General features: G+C 40.2%; 1 protein-coding gene across 4 annotated transcripts in view; it reads right to left on the bottom strand.

Annotated features, from left to right (window-relative positions):
• Positions 1–23,411, bottom strand: part of RIPK1 (receptor interacting serine/threonine kinase 1) — a 1,251,693-nt gene that overhangs the window by 69,700 nt on the left and 1,158,582 nt on the right. For 3 of the 4 annotated variants that reach the window (XM_044065337.1, XM_044065339.1, XM_044065338.1), the window contains one exon: positions 9,790–10,567. The exons of the other annotated variant lie outside the window; for it this stretch is intronic. In XM_044065337.1, the coding sequence (XP_043921272.1) occupies positions 10,281–10,567 (287 nt within the window). In that variant the 3' untranslated portion in view covers positions 9,790–10,280. Of the gene's footprint in view, positions 1–9,789; positions 10,568–23,411 lie in introns of those variants that run through there. 4 annotated transcript variants of the gene reach the window in all.

Here is a 23,411-nt window from a genome sequence, read left to right as displayed (position 1 = left end):
CTGAAAATGGCATTAATGGACAACATTCTTATACCCCAATCCAGACATTGATTCTTGGACTTCTGTCATCTACAGATGATGTGAAATCTTTGCAGATTGGGCCAGTCATGGGCTTCTGCATGGCAAAAATACCCAAGAGTCAGTACTGTTACACTGACTATGAAGAACATCTGGAAATGTAGCAACAGGCTTAGGGTTATCAACATTCAAAACTTCATAGTGTATTTTCTAAGGTGGAGAAAGCTCTTCACTTATACACTTAAAAAAGACAACATTTTAGCAAATTTAAACATTTTAACAGTATTCTAAATGAAATTTCCTCATAATGGGAATTAGAGAATGAAGTGTCAGCTGCTTCAGATTCACATCCAGTGGGGGAAGGAACCTGATAGGTATAATATAGCCTTTCATGGTCAGAATCCAAAAATTCCTCTTCTTCTAAAAAAGTTAACTCTTATCCTTCTTAAAAGGTGGAAGAAGTTACAGTCAGAGAAGACTAAAAAAACTGAATAGCTTGAAACAGATCTTGAGCAAAAGTGGACCAATTTTCCTTACTGACTTTATGAATATAAGGGAAAGAAGGTGGAGAAATGTGTTTTGTTTTCTGAATATAGTTCCTATAGTGCCCAGACACATGGTCTTCAAAGCGGAAGCTCTAGGCTTCACTTCTATAAGTGAGACATGGGCATGCCCACTGACAATGTTGGTGGATACCTCCCTCAACCTTAGATAAAACAATTCTACATTCTTCCTTTTGGGCTGTATTAGCCGAACATTCAATTTTACTGGACATGCAAAAATCCTGAGCCACTCCAATCTCTAAAGGGGATACGCAAGAGGGCCCAGGAGAAACAGATGGATTATACAGGGACTATGAATGCACCTTGGTACAATTATCAGTCCCAGACCAAAAGAGAGAGGAGAATGTCTATTCATCATAAAACACCTCACTTTCCTTTCTTGCTTTTTTAATTTCTCCAAATCTGTTGGGTTTCTAATACCATGACAGGAATGAACCCCATTCCTAAGTCAAAGTACGATTAAAGTTCATGAAGTTACTATTGTTTCAATCTTTGATGTCAACCAGAAATGCTCTTTGCAGCACCTGCAATGTGCCCAGTAATGACTCCTGCAATTCATATGGAGTTATATGTATTGGTTGTTGTTTGTCTTTTCGGCTTTTCCCGGTTAGGGGTCGCCACAGCGAAACTCCGGTCCGATAATGATTGTCAGTAGATCTTTTTATGGTGCCGAGTTGTCAGCTCGGCACCCATTCACGCATGTCTTTCAGAGGCCACTCAACTGCGGGGAGGACATGCAGACTCCACACAGAAGGCACTCCAGCCAAGAATCGAACAGGAGAACCTCGTTCTGTGAGGCACCAACGCTACCACTGTACCACCGCGGCTTTCAGTTATATGTATTGGTAACATATCTAAATATGACTGTAGATTCTTTTTTATAAGACCCATTGCTCCTACTACTATTGGAACTATATGGTTATCTTTATTCTACATTGCTCTTGTTTCTGCCTGCAAATCCTGATATTTTATGACTTTGTGTCTCTCTGTATGTAAGACACTGTAGTCACTGGACGTGGCAATTTCAATGATCAATGCTACTTTTGTCTTCTTTTTGTAGACCACTATATTCGTTTTTCTAGCATCTACCTTTTGAACTGTTGGTAATGGATGATCCCATGTGATGTAGACTTCAACATTTTCTATGATGCTTTGTGGCTCGTTTCCAGTGTTTTTCAGCCACTTCAATACCATAATGTTTGCACAATCCCCAATGCAACAGTCTCGCCACATTATTATGCCTTTCAGTATACAGTCTTTCTGCCATTAGTATGTCACAACCAGCAATGAGGCGTGCAATTGTTTCCAATTCTGTTTTACAAAACCTACATTTGTCTGTTTCTCCAACATGTTCAATGGACTTTGTAAACCATCGTTTATGTAGCCCACTATCTTGTGCCCCCAACATTAACCTTTCATCTCTTGGTTTGAATTTGCCTCTCCTTAACCATTCCTGCATTTGTTTCTGATCAGCATGAGATTCTTACATTTTCTATACTTGCAACTATATATATGCATTTTTCACATTTCTTGCCTTCTCATCTGGTCTTTCACCTTATATTCTTTCTTTTGTTTTTTGGCACATCCAGTTGCTGCCTGATTTTTTTTATCTACTTGTGGTTTGATTTCCATTCCTGCTTGACTCCGATATGCTTCTGCTAGTTTAAGCAGGGAAGTCATCTTAGATTTATTCTCATGTTTCAAAACTTTCAATGCATTTGGGTCTTGTGAGGTCAGCAGATGTGCAGTCCCACGATTGCTGATCTATGCATGTAATCAATTTCAAGAAAGCCCATCCCTCCTTCGGAATGGGGAATATATAAAATTGCTATGTACTGACTTTTATAGATCATTTGGTGAGCATGAAGCATCCTTCTTGTTTTCCTGTCTAATCTATCCAACATGTTTTGGGGCCAGTCAATCACTCCAAAGCTGTAAGTTAGGACAGGAAGAGCAAACTGGTTTATAGCTTTGATTTTGTTCCTAGATATCAATGCTGTTTTCAGGATTAATTTAAGTCTTCTAAAGTATTCCTTACTAAGTTTTATTCACATTTGCCCATGTTTTATTGTTGATCCTTCACCAATTTCCAATCCCTCTTGCTCAAGTTCTTCTATATCAGTCTTGTCCCAAACTGATGTTTTCTTGGTGCTGCAGTTTTCCTGCTTTAAAGGTTGCTTTTGCACATTTATCAAGACCAAATGACATTCTTATATCATCTGAAAATGTTTTATCAGCTTGCAGTTGTGCTTTCAGTTCCTCATCTGATGAGCTTTACAGTTTTAAATCAACAACAAAGAGAAGATAAATATTTACACTCTGTTGTTTTCTAGGATCCAAATTACAGCCATGGCCTAAGCTGTTAAGTAGACAGCTTAATGGGTTAATGGCAAGGCAGAATAGCAGCAGTGACAGAGAGTCACCCTGGAATATCCGCCTTTGAACTTTTATCTCTGGAATAATAATTTGTCCTTTATCATGGCATAATTGCAAAGTGGTCTGCCACTATTTCATGGTCACTGTAATTTAGTCGATCAGTGTAGGATGCATCGTATACATTTTAAGCACTCTTTCATCCATGAATGTGGGATACTATCAAATGCTGTTTTGTAGTCAATCCATGCCATACTTAAATTCTTCCCCTTTTTACAGATCTCCACTATGACTTTATTTACGGGAACGTCCACGGTGGACAAGGACAACAGCACAGATGCATGGACCAAGTCCTGCAGATGTCTGTTCTCTAAATAAGAGTGAAATAATAAAAGTCTACTTCTAACAGTTTTAGAGGCAAATAACTGTCAGATAATATAAGATTTAGCAATGCGAGCAGCTCCTAAACAAAACAAACAACTGTACTGAGAGCTCTTGTATAATATTTGGCACCACAGTCACACTTACCTTTTATAACAGACATAAGAAACTTTGTCAAAAAAAGTTACAAAGAAATAGGAAGGGTCCCAAAGGGGTACTTATTTGTCTGAAAACTTTGTGATGCAGCAGACAAATGGATAACTAGATGTGATGCTGATGAGAGTCTGGATATGTAGAGTAGTGACAGGAAAGTTCTGAGTTTTGGCACTTCCACTTGTGTTAAGTGTGGATGTATGGTGTTTGAGGAATGAGCTTGATCTTTGTAGCAGGTGTATGGTACCCCTTGCAGGATATTTCCCATCTATAAGAGTTACTGCAACCATGATTTTATAAAGAACATCTCTATAGTAAATTTCATCTAGTAAAAGTGCCTTACCCAACTTATCTTTTACAATATCTCATATCAGGGGTACTTGAAATTCCTATACTGCCCAGCTATTTAACCTTAAATAAACTTATTTCCTGTCCTATGGCCACCTAACATTTTAAAATTACTACACCTCTGCCCTACTCTATGTTTCTAGTTTTTCATGACTCTTTCCACTATCAGAATGTATGGTTTAATTTTCCAATCAGGAAAGGTTTGATAACAAATGCAGTAATACCCCACCAAAATCTGTTGTGAAGATTTAACAAAAACAATCACATATCTTCAGTTTTGTTTTTCATCCTACTAGCACATGATCTTCTTTACTAACTTTCCTTGCTATTATTGCCTCAGTCTACACCTTTACACATTTGATTGCTTGTTGCTTAGTTTTTTTGTATTTCCTTATATTTGACTAAAGATTTCCTCTCCCATTCTCCCCATGAATAAGGTACCGCACAAACATGTTCTTTTTATTTTCTATTCCTGCTTTCCTCAGATTATGTACTGCGTTGTTTGTACTATCTAGCCACATTAATCTGCACTGAATGTAAGGTGCCAAACTGCAAATCACAATTCTAATTTTGCCAAATCTCTTGTCATAATTTGTACACCTTTTTGTGCAACAATCATGTTGTGTGTCTTTTAGTCAGTAACAAGAAGGCTTAACATATTTCCACTAGATACCCTTCAACAAAACTTCAAAACTTACAAAGGCACCAAGAAGGACCAACCTCAATGCTGACTACTGCGGTGCCTCCACATCTTCCAAAACCCCTTTCTGATCTACAAAACCCCAAACTGCTTATGTTGTTTAGAAAGACAGCGCAGTTGTGTAAGGGTCCACTGCTACAGTGCATTCATAATATGAGAAGGAAGAGCCTCAGGTGGATGTCAGTCCTCTAGCTAGATATGCAGGGCAGATGATTGTACCCAGTGAGGTTTACTCCCACGCTGTTGCCATTAGCAGGAAGTCCAGCTGTAAAGGAAAGCATATCTCATACCATTTCCCTTCTGGTGCTGATACTCCAAAACAACTGCCTATATCTCTATGAACCGTAACACAGGGAAGAAAGGTTGCTGAGTATATTAAATTCTTATTCAAGTAAACAGCAAAGCCGGTGATACTAGCTAACCAAGCGAGTGCAACTGTGTCACTAAGCAACTAATTGATATCCTGTTCATAAAACCACAGGAGAAACACACAAATTACACACAGACCAAAACCCACATATATACAAAAGGCAAATGTCCATAACTATGTGCAAACAGGGTCTACATTATAACATCGAAAGCTACAAAGATAGAATGTTATAATATCGAACCCTAAACACCGAAATCCACAAACATCGAACAGTCAGAATAGCAATTTTTTCCCAGGGGAAAAAAAAAAATCGCTATTCCGAGAAACATACACACAACACAAACACACACAAAAAACAGCAATCCACACACATACACTTAAATTCCTACACCTAAACTAAACTTTACATACACTACTAGCTATCCACTTACCTTAACCTGACCCTAACCCTAAGGTCCGTCACTACTGCACTCACCTCACCCACGCCCTAACCCTAACTCACCTAACCCAGCCCTAACCCTGACCTACACACAACCGCACACTTACCTGACCCGTGCCCTAACCCAAACTCACCTAACCCACCCCCTAACCTACACACAATCGCACACTTACCTGACCAACACCCTAACACTAACGTCCACACAATCGTACACTTACCTGACCCACTCCCTAACTCTAACTCAGCTAACCCGCCCCCCAACCCTAACCTACACACAATCGCACACTTACCTGAATCCAAACCGTAATGCTCCAACATATCGAACGCTGAAAACAGCGAAGCCACAGCAATGGCCCACCAAATTCTTTCCCTGGGAAAGAATTCGGTGTCTTGCACCTTTGCTGTTTTCAGCATTCGATATTATGGGTTCGATATTATAACATTCGATCTTTGTAAGATTCGATGTTATAATATAGACCCGTGTGTGTGTGTGTGTGTGTGTGTGTGTGTGCGTGCGTGTTTGATAGTACTGAAAAACTGTATCAGCAAGAAGAGTAAGATGGGTGATGGTTACTGCAGTAATGCACTTACTATCTGAATATCTGTGATAGTGGTGAGCACACTCATACACTCATACACTCATACAATTGTATTAAGCTTGTCATACTGTTCATTGTTGTACTGCAATCGTCAGGAACACATGTACTTACTATATTCTTGTTTCTGCCTGGAAAGTAAATAATGCACTCCAGTCAAATGTTGATAGAAAAAAAATCAAGACTTTAAAAAAATATATCAATTAAGTTGAAGGAATTATTTCAAAAAGCCGTGCATCATAGTCATCCTTGATTTTTTTTAATACTACGAAGTTCTCATACTAAAGGTTTCTATCCTTCATAGAAGTATAGATCAGCAACATAAACAACACTGCAATATAAAGAAACATACTAAACACTGCCACTGTAGATTCCTCAAAACGCATTTTAATGGAAGACTGCTTATATATTTTGTGTGAACATAAACATTTGCTGAAATGTTATCACAAACTGACTGGAGTATTTGTGAAGAATTTTTTTCACTCTGAGTTCCTTATTTAACAGAGAACAGACTGATTAAAGAAAACAGGGATTTAATCCATCAGTAAGTCAAAGTTAAAGTTCAACCGCACCCACAGGCTCAAAAAACATGTTTATTTCATCATTGTTTGGTGTTTCCAACATTTTAACACCACTTTGGGACCATTTACAGGTTTTTAAACATTTTTATATGTAATTTCTTAGTCTGACCACAAGGGGTCTGGAATCTTGAAATAATTCTGATTGTTTAGTCTGCCTCTATATATCCCATAATTCAGTGCTTGTCTGTAAAAAATTACATCACACATGCCTCTTTCTTCCTAAAGCTCCTGTCACTGCACTGATTTTACATGCATGCACTGCTGTCTTTCAGTTTTAAGTAACATTTCAAGCCGTTCAATGACTACTTAAAATACAAACAGTGCAAATGACACAGAACAGACTTTCAAAGTGCTTTTTACTGCTGCTTCTTTTTAGAATTGCGAAAGTGCAGTCTTTTGTGAAGCTAGAATTTGTACTACTTTGACACATCTCCCATCCCCCTTAACACCTAACTTCCCTAGCTGTCAAAGTGCTAAGGGTAATTTGAGCTGTTGCCTACTGTGATTGACAGCTCACAGCAGGAGACTTGTACTGTTTCCTTGTTCTAGCCTTTACTTTTTGTATGGCTAGGGGAAGGACCAGGGAGCTCTGACATTACCAGCATGGGTGGGTTTTTAGGAAGGTAATGGTGATGTCAGTTTGGGGAGGGAAATTGTACTGTTCTAGTGGAGAGAAACAGTCAATTTAAAATATTTTACATGCTGCATTGTTTATTCACAGTAGGGACAGTAAATAGGGAAAAAAGACAAAGAAATTGAGCATTTAATAATAGAATCCCATAGTTGTCCTTTAAATATGAACCAAACAGGAATGCAGGCAGCCATAAAGAGTTATGCAGTTATCTCAACTGTCCCCAATTTTGACTCTAACTTTAGATCTGTTACTTTTAAAACCAGCATCTGTTACAGAAAAGGTGATAAACTGCACTTAACAAATAATGCTAGTGATCACAGATGTAGACTTCTTTGAAGTAGTATACATTTTCTAAACTAAAACAAACAAAAAAAACAATGTAGCTCTTCCTTTCTCCATTGCTTCCTTTCAACAGCACTGATGTACTGTGTAAGCGCTGGAACGAAAGTCCCATATGCATGTGCAGTATCAAGAAAGCCCCAGGATACTAGCGAAAAATATGGAAGAGCACCATGCTGCTCTTATACAAGCACATTATTTTAAGAAAAGTAACTTTTTTCTTAAATAATGTTGTTGTATAAAAGCAATAACCCATGGCTGGGTGTAGGTAATGCTGGATTTACCCATGGTTGGCTTGACCAAACCATGCCAACCATGGGCAAATCCAGCATTATTATTGTTATACGAGTCAATGAATTGCTGACCAGGAAGACACAATGAGCTTGTTTACCAGCACATCCCATGCATTATGATTCACTGTTCTAGGTTTTTCTCTGAGATTCACTGTTTTTCTTCAAAAATTCAGGCTTATTTAAGAGAAAATTACATTGTTTAAAAAATGAAAAAAAGTGTACACATATACTTCATCAATAAGTATTCATTCCAGTACCTTAAGAGAATCTCTTCTAATAAGAAGTGCTCATTTTTCTGACTCTCTACTATGATTTTTAAAGGCTGCTATCAACATTTAATGTTCAGATCTGAGGTTATGAGGTATATTTTACAAATTTCTCTCCTTGTCTGGTTGGGATGGTTATTGAGATACACTTTACAGACATATCTCCATCTCTGCCTGAGAAGGTGCATGAATGTTCAGTACTTGCCTGACTTTTGGCAGTGTTAGAGAGATTCAACAGCTAATGGCAACTACTCACATTGTTGGTGGAGGGACACAAATCTGCCCCATTGATGACACTGCTTGTCCTACTTCCTGAAGGCAACCAAAGGCAATTTTGGTGTTTTCATGACAAATGTGATCTCATACCCTCAGGGCCCAATCTAGAATGTATTTTATTTGATGTCCTGATCATGGCCACTTCAGGCTAATGGTGATTCAAATCAGTTGAGGTAGAAAAGCAAACTTTGGGGAAATGACCACCCAGTATAATCTTATTGTACAGGCAAGTGTTTCAAACAGTGTAAACATTCTCTGGGAGAGGGTAACTGTCACGGAATCCTTGAATCTTGGGGGATGAGGAAGGATCAAGAAGAAATGGAAGCAGGCAAACTCGAAAAAATAATTTGCACAACAGTAAATATTTAACATTCCTAGCCTTTTTATCTTCTTTTTGGCCAGTTCTCTTTTCAGCTTGACCATCAAGTCCCAGCTGGTGACCTTGTGGTCCAGTCATTGCTCAGTCTTCCCTCAGATACAGTATGTAGAATTCTCCTTGTCTAGTGGGTTGTCCCTCTTTCTTGTGGTGATCTGATCACAACCCCCTCATCTTGGTGGCTAGAACTAGGATGACAGCCAAAGCCAAGCCAGGCTATCATTATAGTTGGGATTTTTTTTATACTGTTGTACATACTGCTCTCCCCTTATAGTTGGGATTTTTTTTATACTGTTGTACATACTGCTCTCCCCTTATTTGCCTGTGAGCACAATGCAATGTGCATACTTAGATAGACACTTTGGACTCTGCAGCATGGGTTGCAGTCTTTGACCTTTCCCCGGGTGGTGTGATTGTAGAAGGAGCAAACCAACTCCCTCATTTGTGATGGGTAAATTGGCAGTGGCCACTCCTTCTCTCCTCTCTACAGCTTGTTACTTCACAGCCCAGGTTGCTATTTAAACACAGATTGGCTGAGACACAGACAGGGATTTATATCCAGGGTGGTGCTATTGTGGGAAGGACAAACTAACTCCCTCCTTCTGTGATGGGTGAGCTGACACTAGCCACTCCCTCCCATCTCTCCCTAGCTGGTCCTTCATTGCCCAGGCTGCTAACTGAATGTGGACTGACTGGGACACAGGCACTGCTTATCCACAGGTTAGTGCTATTGTGGCAGAAACAAACTCCCTCCCTCCATGATGGATGAATTGGCAGTGGCCATTCCTTCCCACACTTCTCTTCCTAGCTGGTTCCTTCATTACCCATGCTGCTTTTCAAAGATGAACTGGATGGGACACAGTAAGGGCTTCATCTACAGGTTGGTGTTATTGTGCAAGAAACTAACTCCCTCACACCATGACAGATGAGGTGACACTGACCACTCACTCCCACTCTTATCTACCTAGCAGACTCTTTCACTGACCAGGCAACTATCAAAATGCAGATTGGCTGGGCTTAGTCAGGGCTTTATCCCTCTTTGTACTACAAAGTTACACACATTTCTAATCTTAATTTCTTTTGCCTAGTTCAACATATTATTCATGCTGACACTGTTCAGTGCTCAATGAGCCCCCCTTGGTTAAAGCACCTTTAAAGATGTTCACTTGATGATCACCTTGTCTTCCAACTATGCTGCCCAGGTTCTGCATTAAAAATTTTACTTGCAGCTAAGCTGAATACTTGAAACATATAATTAAAAAGAGCTTTAAGAAAAGTATTTACAAAGTAAATGCAATTCCTTATATTAGGATTACTACAAATTGAAGTAAAACAATTCTTTAAAGCCTGATCAACATAACCTGAACCAAAATACTACCTATATTTCATATGAGCATCCCAACGGAAGTGTCCATATCAGTATATACAAGTCCAGTATTTGCCTACAGTTTTGGAATTTCTGGGAATCGAAGACCAGAAAAGTCTTCTCTACAAGAAATTATCCACTGCTTGACTACATGGAGCAAATAATGTGCACTTAATTATCAAATCTTTTCAGGAAGACAATTCAATGTTCAGTTAACATTAACGTGTTGCAATTTTCGAACAAGGTCTGTTCTTTTACAGCTAATTAGAGCTTTTGCGAGCTTTCCAACCGTGGCGCCTTTACAACCTTCTTTCATCTGCCATTTCTGCAGCATCTGGTAGACTTTTTCTTTCAGTCCATCTCTCTCATAATCATGATCAATTTCATCAATGCTGGTTTCTGTAAAACCAAGTTTCCGAGCACAGTGCTTCCATGATCTACCAAGATTTTCTTGAACTATTTCCAGGTGTTCCTCTTGAAGTATGCTTGTGCTGTCTATAAATTAAATACACAAATGAATTTCAAAAAGTAAACATCTATTGTCACATATGGTATTACTGCATTTCATATTATTCCCCTTCCCACCCAAATATCTGTATAAATTCCAAAAGAGTAAGATGACGATATTCTAAAATTTAGGTCATGCCATGCCATTTTTTTTCACTTAAGTGTACAGGTCTAAATGGAAGTACTATTAAAGACGCCATTAACAGAATATACTTTACCATATTATGTCGGACAAACTGAGCAGGTTTCATGTTACTGTACTGCCACTAAAAATGAAGGACTGGAAAGCATTTTGTTTTGTTTGTTCATGGCAAGTAACAATACTTCCTGGACCTGTATAATTTATAGGAAGACTTCTTCAAATGTTTCCGACTACGTTCATCTTGTTGCAAACAAACATTCAAGATGAGATCTGACAAATGTCTTACAAAGAATCAGTTTGGAGTCCTAGTTTTTCAGGGCAGGGTCAAGTCTCTAGTACTATGCACGTCAGACAGTATATCCTCTGCATCTGAGCTACCTATACCACTAACAATTCTTGTCTACTGTGACACAGCCCAGCTGACATAACACTGACAGACTGCAAAATCATGGTAATATAGAAGTAGGGAGACATAGGGGTGTGGCAGTGGGGCTTGCCCCCGTATAAAATTATGCTCTCAATTTTTTATTGCCTCTGTATTTTTTCGTGTGTTTCAAAACTAGTAAAATGCATACTCCGTGTTTTTTTTTTTTTAATTAAACACTTCAAAAACATGAACCCCAGTTTACAGATGGGAAGTTTAGGGAAATGATTCTGTAGTGTACGTACATAGTTACTGTGTGTGTAAATCAAACCATAATACCACCCCACAGGGATCTTAAATACAGAGACTTGTTACAAGTTATAATACACGCATCGCATTTAAACAAATGTTCTAGTCCTGACAGCAAAATCTGTATTTCTTTCCATACTAGCATCTAGAAATCAGTACAGAAATGAATAACTACAGTGCACGACCCACTAACTGGCATCTTCTGATTGCTCCCCCTAACACCATGCACCTGGGGCAGTTGCCCTCTTTGACCTACCCTAGCTAAACTTCTGCTTATATAGGTCTACAAAATGAGGTGTGAAAGAATAGTTGTGTAAAATCGTACCATAACGATAGATGTCCTTCTCTTTTCAGTTGCAGTATTCTTTACATGACGAAGTTCTCCACCACAGGCGACCCAACATCAGCCAGTGTACAAAAGTCTTACATTACTGTAGGGTGCATGGTATGTTGCACGTAGGCTGCTATCATATGGCAATAAAAGCGATGTAAACATGCACCAAACTCAGAACTGAATGCCCCAAGAGGAAAGCCAGCCTAAGGAAAGTAGGATATGACCATCCAAGGTAAAGAACCAAACACCCAGGGGGAAGGAGGGAGGGATTGTAATACTGCAACAGAAAAGAGGACATCTATCATGATGGTAAAATTTTACACAACTATTCAATGTCCTTTTATTCATGTCCTGCAATATTTTTGACATGAGGGAGAGTACAAAAGCTCATGAGAAGAGGGTGGAGGAAGAAGCAGTTGAGCTCTCCAGAAAGACATGGAGTATGGCTCTGGCAAAACCTGCCCTAGACATAGAAATGCCATCCAATTTGTAATGTTTAATGAAGGTATGCACAGAAGTCTATGTAGCCACTTCAAGAATAGAGCTAGTATCTAGCCCCTTGAAGAAAGCACCAGATGAAGCTACAGCCCTAGTTGAAAGGGCCTTTACATAAGAAGCAAGGGTCTTTCCATGCTTCACATAACAAAATGAAATAGCCTTAGAGAACCAGGTACAAACAGTCTGCTTGGAAACAGGCAATCCCAGAGCCTTAGGATGGTAGGAAACAAAAAGTTGGTCCAATTTCCTAATAGATTTAGTCATGTCTAAATAAAATCTAAGTTGTCTATGCACATCCAGGGTGTGCAGTACCTTTTCATTAGAATTCTTGGGAAAAGGAAAGAAGGTAGGTAAATGAATGGACTGGCTAGGTGACAATTCATTGACTACCTTGGGCATAAAGGAAAGGTTGGTATGCAAGGGCACCCTGTTTTTATGAAAAAATAAAAAGGGGAAGAGGTCATTTTGGCCTGAAGCTCAGGCTGAAGTTAAAGCTAGAAGAAATACAGTTTTCCAGGAAGAGTGTTGCAGGGAAGCTGATGAAGTTGGCTTGAAAGGAAGGAGAGTCAACCTTTTGAATACAAAAGATTCCAGAGGAGGGATAGGTTTCATGGGAGGTCTAATGTGAAGGACGCCTTTAAGAAATTGTCTAGCCTCAAATCTGCTAGCTAGAGGGGGGGATGGAGGCAGACAGACAGAAATAGCGATGTATGGGCCTTCACTAAAGACTAGACCAAGCCAGCATTGAGCAAATCACACAAATAAGATATAGAACCAAGGGGACTTCCACTGATAGTGGATCCTGGTTTCGTGAGACACAAAAGTGAAAATCTCTACTTGGATAGGTAAGATTTTATGGTATTGGGTTTCCTGGCCTCCTGCAGGACCCTTAGCATGTCCTCAGAGAACAGGTGTCTAAAAGGAATTAAAACCCTATCTCCCACAGAGTCAAATGAAGGGAAGACAAGTGGGGATGGATGAGAGTTCCTTTGTCTTGTGTGAGAAGATCCACCCTGTGAGGTAACATGGCTATTGCTCTTGGCTAAATGCAGGAGAAGACAGAACCAATGCTGTCTTGGCCAAAAGGGTGTTACCAGCAAGATTTTAGGGTTGTCCTGCTGAATTTTGAACAGGACTTTTGGAATGAGTGGTAGGGGAGGGAATGTATACAGAAACATTGCCTTCCAAGGGAATGAGAGGGCGTCCACCTTCCAAACCAGCAGGTGAGGGACTCTTGTCAGAAAAACTGTGCAAGTTGTCTGTTCTTGGGGGAGGCAAAGAGATCTACTCGAGGTATACTCCACTGGTGGACAATATCCAGAAACATATCCCTTCAAAGCATCCATTCATGGGACTGTATTAGGGATCTGCTCAAGGTGTCTGCCATACAATTTTTGCTGGATGGAATGTACACTTCCTGAAGAGTCACCTGATATCGGACTGCCAGCTCCCAAGCCTGAAGTGCCATCCTGCATAGTAGGTAGGATTTGGATCCCCCCGGTTGTTCACATACCAGAGGACCATCATATCATCTGTAAACAGCTTTAAAGGCCTTGAGAGGAAGAGAGGATGAAAGGTTTGAATGGCTAGCAGCAGTGACCCAATCTCCCTTGCACTGATGTGTTCCCTTTGTTGAGAGGGGGACCATACCCCTTGTGCTTTCAAATTTCTGAAGGCTGCCCCCCAGCCCACATCCAAAGCATTTGTGAACAGCTCTTGGACTGGTGGCAGTGAAAGCAAAGGAAGTCCAGGGTTGAGTGACGCTTGTCGGATCCACCACTGTAGTTGGCTCTTCAGACAGAGAATGAGAGGAATTGGAAACTACAGAGGATGCAAATGTTGCATCCTGACTTTAGGAACTACTGGAATTTTCTCATGTGAAGTTTGGCCAGAGGTAGCATTGGAATGGTGGAAACCATGAAGTCCAAAACCCTGAGGAACTCTCTGGCTGAAATGTGGTGAAGTTGCAGAAGGTTTTGGAAGTAAGAGGTGAGGTACTGCACCTTCTAAGGAGGAAGGGGAAACCCTCATGAGTTCTGTCTATATCCTGCACTCCAGGAAGATGTGATCATAACAGAGGGTGAGAACAGATTTTTTGTGGTTTATGGTGAATCCCAGACTTTGCAGAAGAAAAATGGCAAACAGGATGTTTTGCTCCAGGATCTCTGGGGAGGTTGCCAGAAAGAGGAGGTCTTCCAGGTAAGGGAAAAGGTGGATATACGGAACAGCCACTGCAAGCCCAAATGAAATGTAATGGAACCACAAAAGGAAGGCACAGTCTTCAAGCAAAAACGTTCATTCTCTTTTCACACACTTTAGTGCCTCAGCTGTTAAGACTTCAAGGAGTACAAATACAATGCATCTTCCCTCACCCTATATATACTCACTCAATCAGTCAAACATTTAATTAAATCAAATACTTCCAGTTAAGTTCTGTGTTTAAACCCTTGGAAACCAAGGTATCAAATTTCAAAGTAAAAAGTGCTTCTTTATACAACAATTTTTCTTTTACTGCTACAGGCTCTAAAAATAGACACCACTTGTTCTAACACACAACCTTGCATGAAATTCTTTAAAATGCATAGGTAAAGAACTATCACAGTTAATTTTTTTAATGCCCTTTACATGTTCTTGAAGACACACTTTAAACTTTCATTTACTTTCACCTACATAAAACTTGTTACATGGACATTTCAAAATATACATAATTCCTTCTGCATTGTATTTGGAAAAAAATTTACAGAATTAATAGTAGGAAAGTTCTTTACAATATAAAAACAAATAGAACACTTCCCACACCTAAAAGTGCCATATCTTAAAATAATCTATTTATTCGTACTTCAGGCATTTGAAATTTACAGTGCACTATTATATCAGAAATACCACAGTCCTTTTTATAAGAAATCAAGTTTGTTTGGTAAACATTGTTCCAAATAGCATCTTTGAACAACAGAAGCCAACAACAATTTAACATTTGCACAATCTGTTGACTTAATACATTGTAAGAAAGAGGAGATCGTCCAGGTAAGGGAAACGGTGGATGCCCTGAAGCTTGCAATAGGCAATCACAGGAGCTAGACATTTTGTAAATATCCCTAGGGCATTAGAAAGTCCAAAGGGTAAGGCAGAGAACTGAAAATTCCAGGAAGCCACACAGAAATGTAAAAACTTCCTGCAGTTGTGGTGGATGAGAATGTGGAGGTATGTTTCTTTGATATCCAGGGAAGTCAAGTATGCTTACGGCACAGTAAGGGGGAACAAGGTCTGAAGATTTAACATACGATAGGTGGGTACCTTCAGGAAGGTGTTGAGATGAGACAGATCCAGAATGAGTCTCAAGGACCCTCCTTTCTGGGCACTAGGAACACTCTGGAGTAGAAACCTCTTCCTTTTTTGGTCTTGAGGAACCTCCAAAATGGTCCCTTGTCTCCACAGGTCTAGCAGTACCTCTGGAAAGGGGGGTAGTTGTTCCCTTGGTGGTTGAGGGATGCCCCTGAAGGAAGACAGGGAATCCCATACCAGAAAGTATCCTTTTTGAATGATAAAGAAAACCCAGAAGTCTTGAGTCATGCCTTTCCAGACTGGCAGAGACACACAGAGGCACTTGAAAAAGAGGAATGTGGGAAAGGTGGTTTGGGCCGTCAGAGGGACAGGCTTGTCAGGAAAGGGCTGCTTCTGAGCCAGAGTTGCAGGGGAAGCCCTGGGCAACTGAGGCCTCCTACCACCCTTTTTTGTTTTAGGTGGAGGAGGAGAGGAATGTCTATATACAAAGGCAGTTTTTGCTGGATAATTTTATTAAAATGTAGGCACTGGAGAAAAAATGTGTTTCAATTCCTGGAATACCTTACCCTTTTCCTGCAGAATAAGTTAGCAGCTGCAGAGCCAAACAATGCAGAGTTGTCCAAAGAGGCATCCATAAGTTTAGATTTAATGTTGTCTGGTAATGGCTGGAGTCTTAACCATGAGAATCTCCTTAAGACAGAGCCAGAGGAAGCTGCCCTGGCAGATGTCTCTGCAGCATCATAGCTGCATTTGATGGAGTGGCGGGCTATTTGTGAGGAGGCTGCAAGCAAGGAGACAGCCAAGGTCTTATTCTCTGAATCAGGCAAATCAGAAATGATTTGAGAGAGTTGAGTCAAAAGCTCTAGGTCAAATTTGGTAATGTCTGTTCGGTAATTAATGGCCCTAAATGTCAGGGTGGCTGAAGTGTACACTCTCTTGCCCAGCCTTTCCAGGATCCTGCTGTCCTTATCTGAAGGAAGGAGCAAAGTTGAAGGCAGGAACCTGGATGGTTTGCCTGAAGCCACTGCAATACCTCATGGTCCTACTGAAGGACATCTGAATTTCAGTGCAGTCCTAAGGTACCTTGTAAAATCAGTCAGGCTTCTTAGAGGCAGAAGGCTGGGAATCGGAGGCCTGGAAAGCACAGGCATCTAGAAAAACAGGTAACACAGGTGGAATAGCTAAAGGGCTGGGTGATTCCACCTGCAGAATATCACAGTATCACTTTTATACATCTGATACCCGAGTGCTATCCCATTTGAAATGATCCCTCATTTTGACCACAGTCTCTCCAAAAGAGAGTTCTTCCATGGGTGAGTCAGTTCCACTGGAGTCCTCCTCTGGGGAGGCATGATCTAAAGGGGAGGGGATCTGTGAGGAATAGGCCACAGATTCCTCTTCTGAGAATGTTTCTTCCTCTAATGAAACCTATTCCCCAACCCTTTTATGTGGAGAAGCAGTGCGGGGAGGGGGGCAGGGACTGAAACACCTGAAGAGGGTTTAAGGGCTATAACAGCTTTGAAAAGGCTTTGGGTGAATTATTGCCAAGCATTCTGAGGATCATTTGGAGGGCACAAGTGTTTAAACTTTGGCTTCTTCTTTTGATGCAGGTCTGCCCTATGTAATGTAGGAGGCCCGAACGTAGGTCTACATTCAAATATATCAGAATGAATTTTCTCCTGCACAAGGATCTCAGGTGTCCCCCTTAGGGTCTTCAGTTATCATGAGCCTTGGTTCTCCCTGTACATCTGAGAAAGATGCCTGCTCAGCCTCTGAGGATGTGTCTGTGGTCGGATCCAAGGCAGCCTCAACATCAGGCTCAGCCTGTGAACCAGAACCAGGAACAGTACATATCTCCAGCTGTTCATCCACTTCAGGAGAGATATCCATAGTTAGAGGCACAGCAGAAGGTTCAGGTCTCAGCTTACTGGCCTTCTGCTTTATAAGTGACTCGACTTTGGGCCCCGAGGATCCCTCCATCGCACTTTTACCTAACAATTTTAAGCTGTGGTTTTCCAAGTAAATGGCTAAAGAGGAAAGTCTGCTTCTTAGGGTTTTGGGCACAAAGGCCTGGCAAATGAGATAGGATTTGTGATCGCTGGTAGGCCCTAGGCATAACAAACACTGGAGGTGGCTATCTTTATGTGGAATTCATCTTCCACACTGGCATTTGCTTTTTTGGGTGATATGAACCTTATCAAAAACAGTAACAAAAGAAACAAGAATTCCCCAGTGGGGCACTTATCCGAAAAAAATAGCTGGAACACAGCAAATGACTCAGCGAGCAGACTGATGTTTGAAGGTGGTGGCTGACTGGTAGCATAGAAGTTCTGAGGTCGGTGCATGCGTATGTCGCTTTTATGGCTGATGTACGATAGTCGCCTACTTGTGACGTACCACGCACCCTGCAGTAGTGAAAGACTTTTGCATACTGGCCAATGTGGGGTCGCCTATGGGGGAGAACTCCATCATGTAAAGAATACTGCAACAGATGAACAGAAACTGTAGAAGAAAGTCTTCATTAAAATATCAAAACATCACCACAAAAAAACTGGCATACACCAAACTGCCACCAGTCTCCTGCACTGTTAGAAAAGCTAATGTGACTGGTGGAATGGATGTGATTCCTGGATACCCATCATGGAATCATATCCATTCCTCCAGTCATATTAGTTGCCTTACACTCTGACCAGAAAAAAAAGCTGAAAGCTGGTTCAGGTATTCTTTTTTGCATTTTACTTATACCTCCAGATTCATCGGCTAATTCTAGCATGTTCCAAGTCCAATATGGTCCTCAAATGACCACTTCCAAACCTGGACTACCACTTTATTTTGGGATAACTATTTGAATACTCAAATTTTCTATCTTGAACTGCTAAAGCACTTTGTTAATCACCATGGCAGCTTTGGGTGGAAGCTATGTGAAGTATAAAGTAAAATGGTAATGGCAGATGTTAACCATGCAAACTTTATCAGCACTTCAGAGGGGTTTCCCCTTTGGGTCTCCATGAGGGGGCTAGATATGTACTGGTAATATCTTTCAATATACTTAGCTGTCAATACCAGTGAAGTTGTGGAATGGCTCTGTTTGTTGCTCACAACTGCTGATGCACGTACATCTCCTGGCCAGGAGAGTAACCCAGCAAAGACAGCTTTACTGCTTGAACTCCTAAGGAGGGGAGCTCCTTAAAGCAACTAATCCATCTAATTTTTGCCAATCATGGCATGTTACACACAGGCACTATGGAATCAAAGAAAACATGACCATCATAGCTCTTGACCTTCAATCTCCAAATGTTAAACACATACTAACAATTTACTAATGGAGTCAACTAGGAGGCTCAGAAAAATAGTTAAGGTGTTACTTTATACTTATAAAAAGGTTCCTTTAATAAATTAATATGATTCAGAATTATTTACCATGGATATCAGTTAAAAAATTCCATAACAGTGAATGTGTAACAGATCCTTTCAATGTGGTGTATGAAATATTTAAGACTCAAAATGAGACACTTGAGAGGTATGCTGACTGTAGCTAAAGGGCATATATCTTAATCTCTTTGAGCAAGAAATCTGGACAAAGCCATAAATAATGAAGGGGCAAAGGCCCAAAAATTCATTGCTCTTACAAACTTAGAAAGTTGATAGAATAACATGTTTTGCATTAGCATTAACTTTCTGAAGGGTATGAAGTCTGAAACTCAAATGTCTGTCTTTATTTTCTGTCTTCAACCTTCAATGATTTACAAATGATTTGCCAGAAAACCACAATTTTATGAGAAACATACCAAAAATATGAGGCAAAAATCTGGACATTCTCCGAAAATCTGTACAGTTGAGAGGTATGCTAAAGGGAGAGGGAGGGGCTACACCAGGTTAGCACTAAGGACACATACGGGGCAGGGGCAAGACCAGGTTAGCACTAAGGACAAATCTGGAGTAGTTCAATAAGTGGACGATGACTGGGGAAGGAGTAGGCAGGTAGACAGGCGAAGAAAGGAAAACAAGTAGAACAAGACCAGATCAGGCTAGTCATTAAGTGGAATGCGGAATGGGAAAATGAGAAGGAAATGGACTGCAAACAATATTACTGCAATTTTCCAGAGGCAGTTTCAACAGTACAATTCTGTACAACAACTGTAGCTGTAATATGGTGTGGTGGATTAGCTACATGGTACTAAATGGATGGGAAGAGTACAGGACACCGCAGAATAATCTCTGTAATCATTCACATAATGGCACTGCAGCACTGGGTGAGTGAAACCATTTTCAAGTTAACAGCACTGTAGCCATTTACTGACTGGTCTGGGACTGCAATTTTCAATGGTGCAAGCATTACTTGGGTACCTGAGATCTGGGAGCTTCATACCATTGTGGAAACCTGTTACAGTCTGAGCTTCTTCAAATTAGAATGAGGCAGAGTTGTGCTATTAAATTATCTGAGACAGGGAAAATATCACAGCTGTTTTATTTAAAAAAAAAAAAAAAAATATATATATATATATATATATATATATATATATATATATATATATATATATATATATATATATATATAAGAAATGACGTTTTAAAATTAATGTTGATCTGTTTTTAGATTAACCCGATTTTAATGCAATGTTTCTGACAAATTGCTTTTAAGATCCACTGTCAAATAGTTTTTACACTGACAAATCCACTTGCACAATTCAGTATGCTGCCCTTAGGTGGAACATGAGTGAATGCAGTTTATACATAACCCTAAATTATTTATATCTTTTTTATGACTAGCTGACCCTTGGGGTTATTTGCATTGTAATTAATCCTCATTACTGTAGCTAAAGGAATAGGAATAAATATACCTAAAATGTCTGCAGCTTAAATCCATGTGTAAAAACTATTAAATATAATTTATAATAGTTAGGCTACAGTCAAATCATTGGCTTTAATAAACCAGGGACCAGCTATAATGGAAGGAACTGTTTTTTACAACATGAGGACAAAAAAGGTGACTGAATGTCCACTAGCTACATGGCATAAAGGGATAAAACCCTGACTATGTTGCAGGTGACCCCAGTTTGTGGCAGAGGAAGATGGAAGAGTGTGTCCATTGCTGGTTTGCACTTTCTGACTCTGGCTCACCTCATGGGTGACATCTATTCTGGGGAGGACTGGCTTTTGCTACTACAAGGAATGGTATAAACTGGGCGCAAGTAGAGAAGCCATAAGACTTGGTCCTGTAGGGGGGAGGGATACCAAAAATATTGTGAATGAATGTAGTGGTAGGTTGGAACTCACTGCTTTACAGTTGCAGGCTCCAGTGGCATGCAGTTCAGAATTAAATGATCAGATCACATAACTGCAGGGATGGACTAATGAATATCAGGCCATAACTATGATCTGCTTCTCTACAATAGGTCCTACAAATTCAGAAATGACCTTGAAGTTTTCTAGAATGAAGGGCAAGAAAAACTATACCCATAACTAAACTTACATATTCAAAAAAAAAAATGTCCTATGAAGAATAGTCAGAGTGCAACTGAATTTCTCTACCTGACACACAAGGGCCAACTCCCAAACATTTTCATTGAAAATTTTGTCTTTGTACAATGTAAGCACATCATACCTGAAGAACCTTGCTGTGTATTAACTTTATCTAGTGAAATACGTGCCCGCCTGTGCTGGAAATTAGTTTTTAACACCCCCACCCACATGACAAAGTTGTCCTTGCACTCTAAGGATCACTTAGTTGACCACTGTCCTTTCTCTTGACCAGTAGATACACTGTATATGCCAGTTAATTAGTTTTCCTGAATAACAGGTTTCTGCATTTGAAAAATGAAAGAAAACCTGTTCTACTTGGCATCTCTATACCAACTGCTTTGTATTGGTTATAAACTGATTGCTCTCTTTGGTCTTCTGCCCTACAGGAAATGCACCAGCTAGTGATTGCTAAGAATCCTGAATCCTATTTTAATTTTCTCCTTCGGCTATGAGAGACAACTGTCTCTGTATTCCTGGGATACAACACACCATTTTAAGATCATCATAGCAGGTGCTTCTGTTTGTACACCCTGCTCTACGGTAACATCTGGTATAGACATTTGAGCTCAAAAGGTATCACATGTTTTCAGTGACATTTCTTGAAGTATGAACGCCTTTTTAATTACAACAAACTAGCACTTTTTTTACCACAGAAACTTCAGTTTCTTAGCATATACTATGCCAAAATGACCCATACAAGACTATGGCAGCCCACTGTCATTCTCTTTATACTAGGTCTGTGCTTGATTACGAACCTAATGAGTTGCAATGGCAAAGCCACCCCCCCACTTCTCAATTTACTGCTGATATCATTCTGTTTTTGCAACAACTGTAGAGGGTGTGTGTAGAGTCTGACGGCCCTGTTCAGCCTCGATGTGTAGACTTAGCTAGTGAGAAACTCAGGTGAAGATTTTTTTTTTTCCTGTTACAGCTGAAGGGTAGACCTGGTTACGTCTGCAGTTATAAACTTGTTTACACAGCCTCTTGGCAGAATTGCATCAGGCTGAAATTATATGGCAGAGATAATCATAAAGTACAGTTTCTTTTTTGTTTGCAGAAAACTCAGATGTGTTTTAACTTTTATTGATTTTTCAGTCTGGGTCTACTTAAAGTCTGCCTACAGTGTCTTTCAGACTTACACTGGTGGCAAATATGGGCACTTTGGCCAAGAACCTCTGAAGTATACTATTCCTTGCCATGCCCCTGATAATATGTGACCTGTTTAAGCTAACATTTCCCAGTGGAGTTTGCAAATAGAGATGTTTTGCTGCTGTTCCTGGTCTGTTAACCACCAGTCAAGTTTTAATTTCTGCTGTTCCCTTTTTCCCACAGTCATGGAGAATCTACTACAAACTCTACTGGAATCTAAAGTAGAGACTGATCAAAAGCTGTTGCCAGTCAATGTACTTGTTATTTGTAGAAATGTTCATGCCATAATGAAACTAAGCATGAAATATAGCTGGTTGATTTTGAAAGATATGTCACCCATGAGAACTGTGACAACTCATAGGTTCATAGGTAGGTACTAGGCTACTGGCCCTAGGGCCTATATAAGCCTAGCCAAAAAAGGTACCCTGGCTTTCACCACCCAAGAAAATTATTTTCCTGTGCCCCTGTTGAGCAGAGCCACAGAAGTGATCCCCGGGGTGACTTTCCTATCTCCCATCCAGTCATCAAGATTTTTCTTGAAGAGTGCTAATGAGTAGCTTTGTTTGATATAGATAGGTAGTTTGTTTCAGAGTATGGGAAGTCTCTGGGACAGGAATCTATCCCTCCAGCATGTTCTGTTTATTGTGGTGACAAGGTTTAGGCCCATAGAGCGTGTAGCTCTGAGGGATTGGGATTTCTTTAAGTGGAGCATGTCCAACAGTTCTGGGTTTAACATAACTTTGTATGTTACGCAGAGATCACCTGTGAGTAGGCAATATGCGACAGAGTAAAGCTGGAGTTGTTTGAGATGGTCTGTGTAGGTCATCTGTTTGAGGCCAGTAATTCTCTTTGTCAGGTATTTCTGCGACCTTTCCAGTTGTTGTAGATGTCTTGTGACGTACATACCAAAAGGGGCACTGTATTCTATAATGGTTCTAATGAGTGATGAGTAGAGGGGAACAATGACCTCTTTTTTCCTGGATGAGAAACCTTTTGTGATGAGGTGTGCCATGTAGAAGGATTTCCTGACTACTCTGGTGATGTGATTATCAAAGGACAGACTACTGTCCACCTGTATCCCAAGGTCTCTTATCACACTTTTGGTGTAAAGTAGACTACCGCCTATTTGCTAGTTCATGGGTACAGAGTTTTTACCAAAAGGGATGACAATGCACTTTTTGGCATTGAGCTTGAGGCCATGGCTTTGACACCAGGCATCTGTCTCAGTGAG

This window comes from Protopterus annectens, chromosome 3.part0 (assembly GCF_019279795.1).
Source record: "Protopterus annectens isolate FY-2018-M chromosome 3.part0, PAN1.0, whole genome shotgun sequence".
Lineage (NCBI taxonomy): Eukaryota > Metazoa > Chordata > Ceratodontiformes > Protopteridae > Protopterus > Protopterus annectens.
This window is presented reverse-complemented; position numbering and strand designations above follow the sequence as displayed.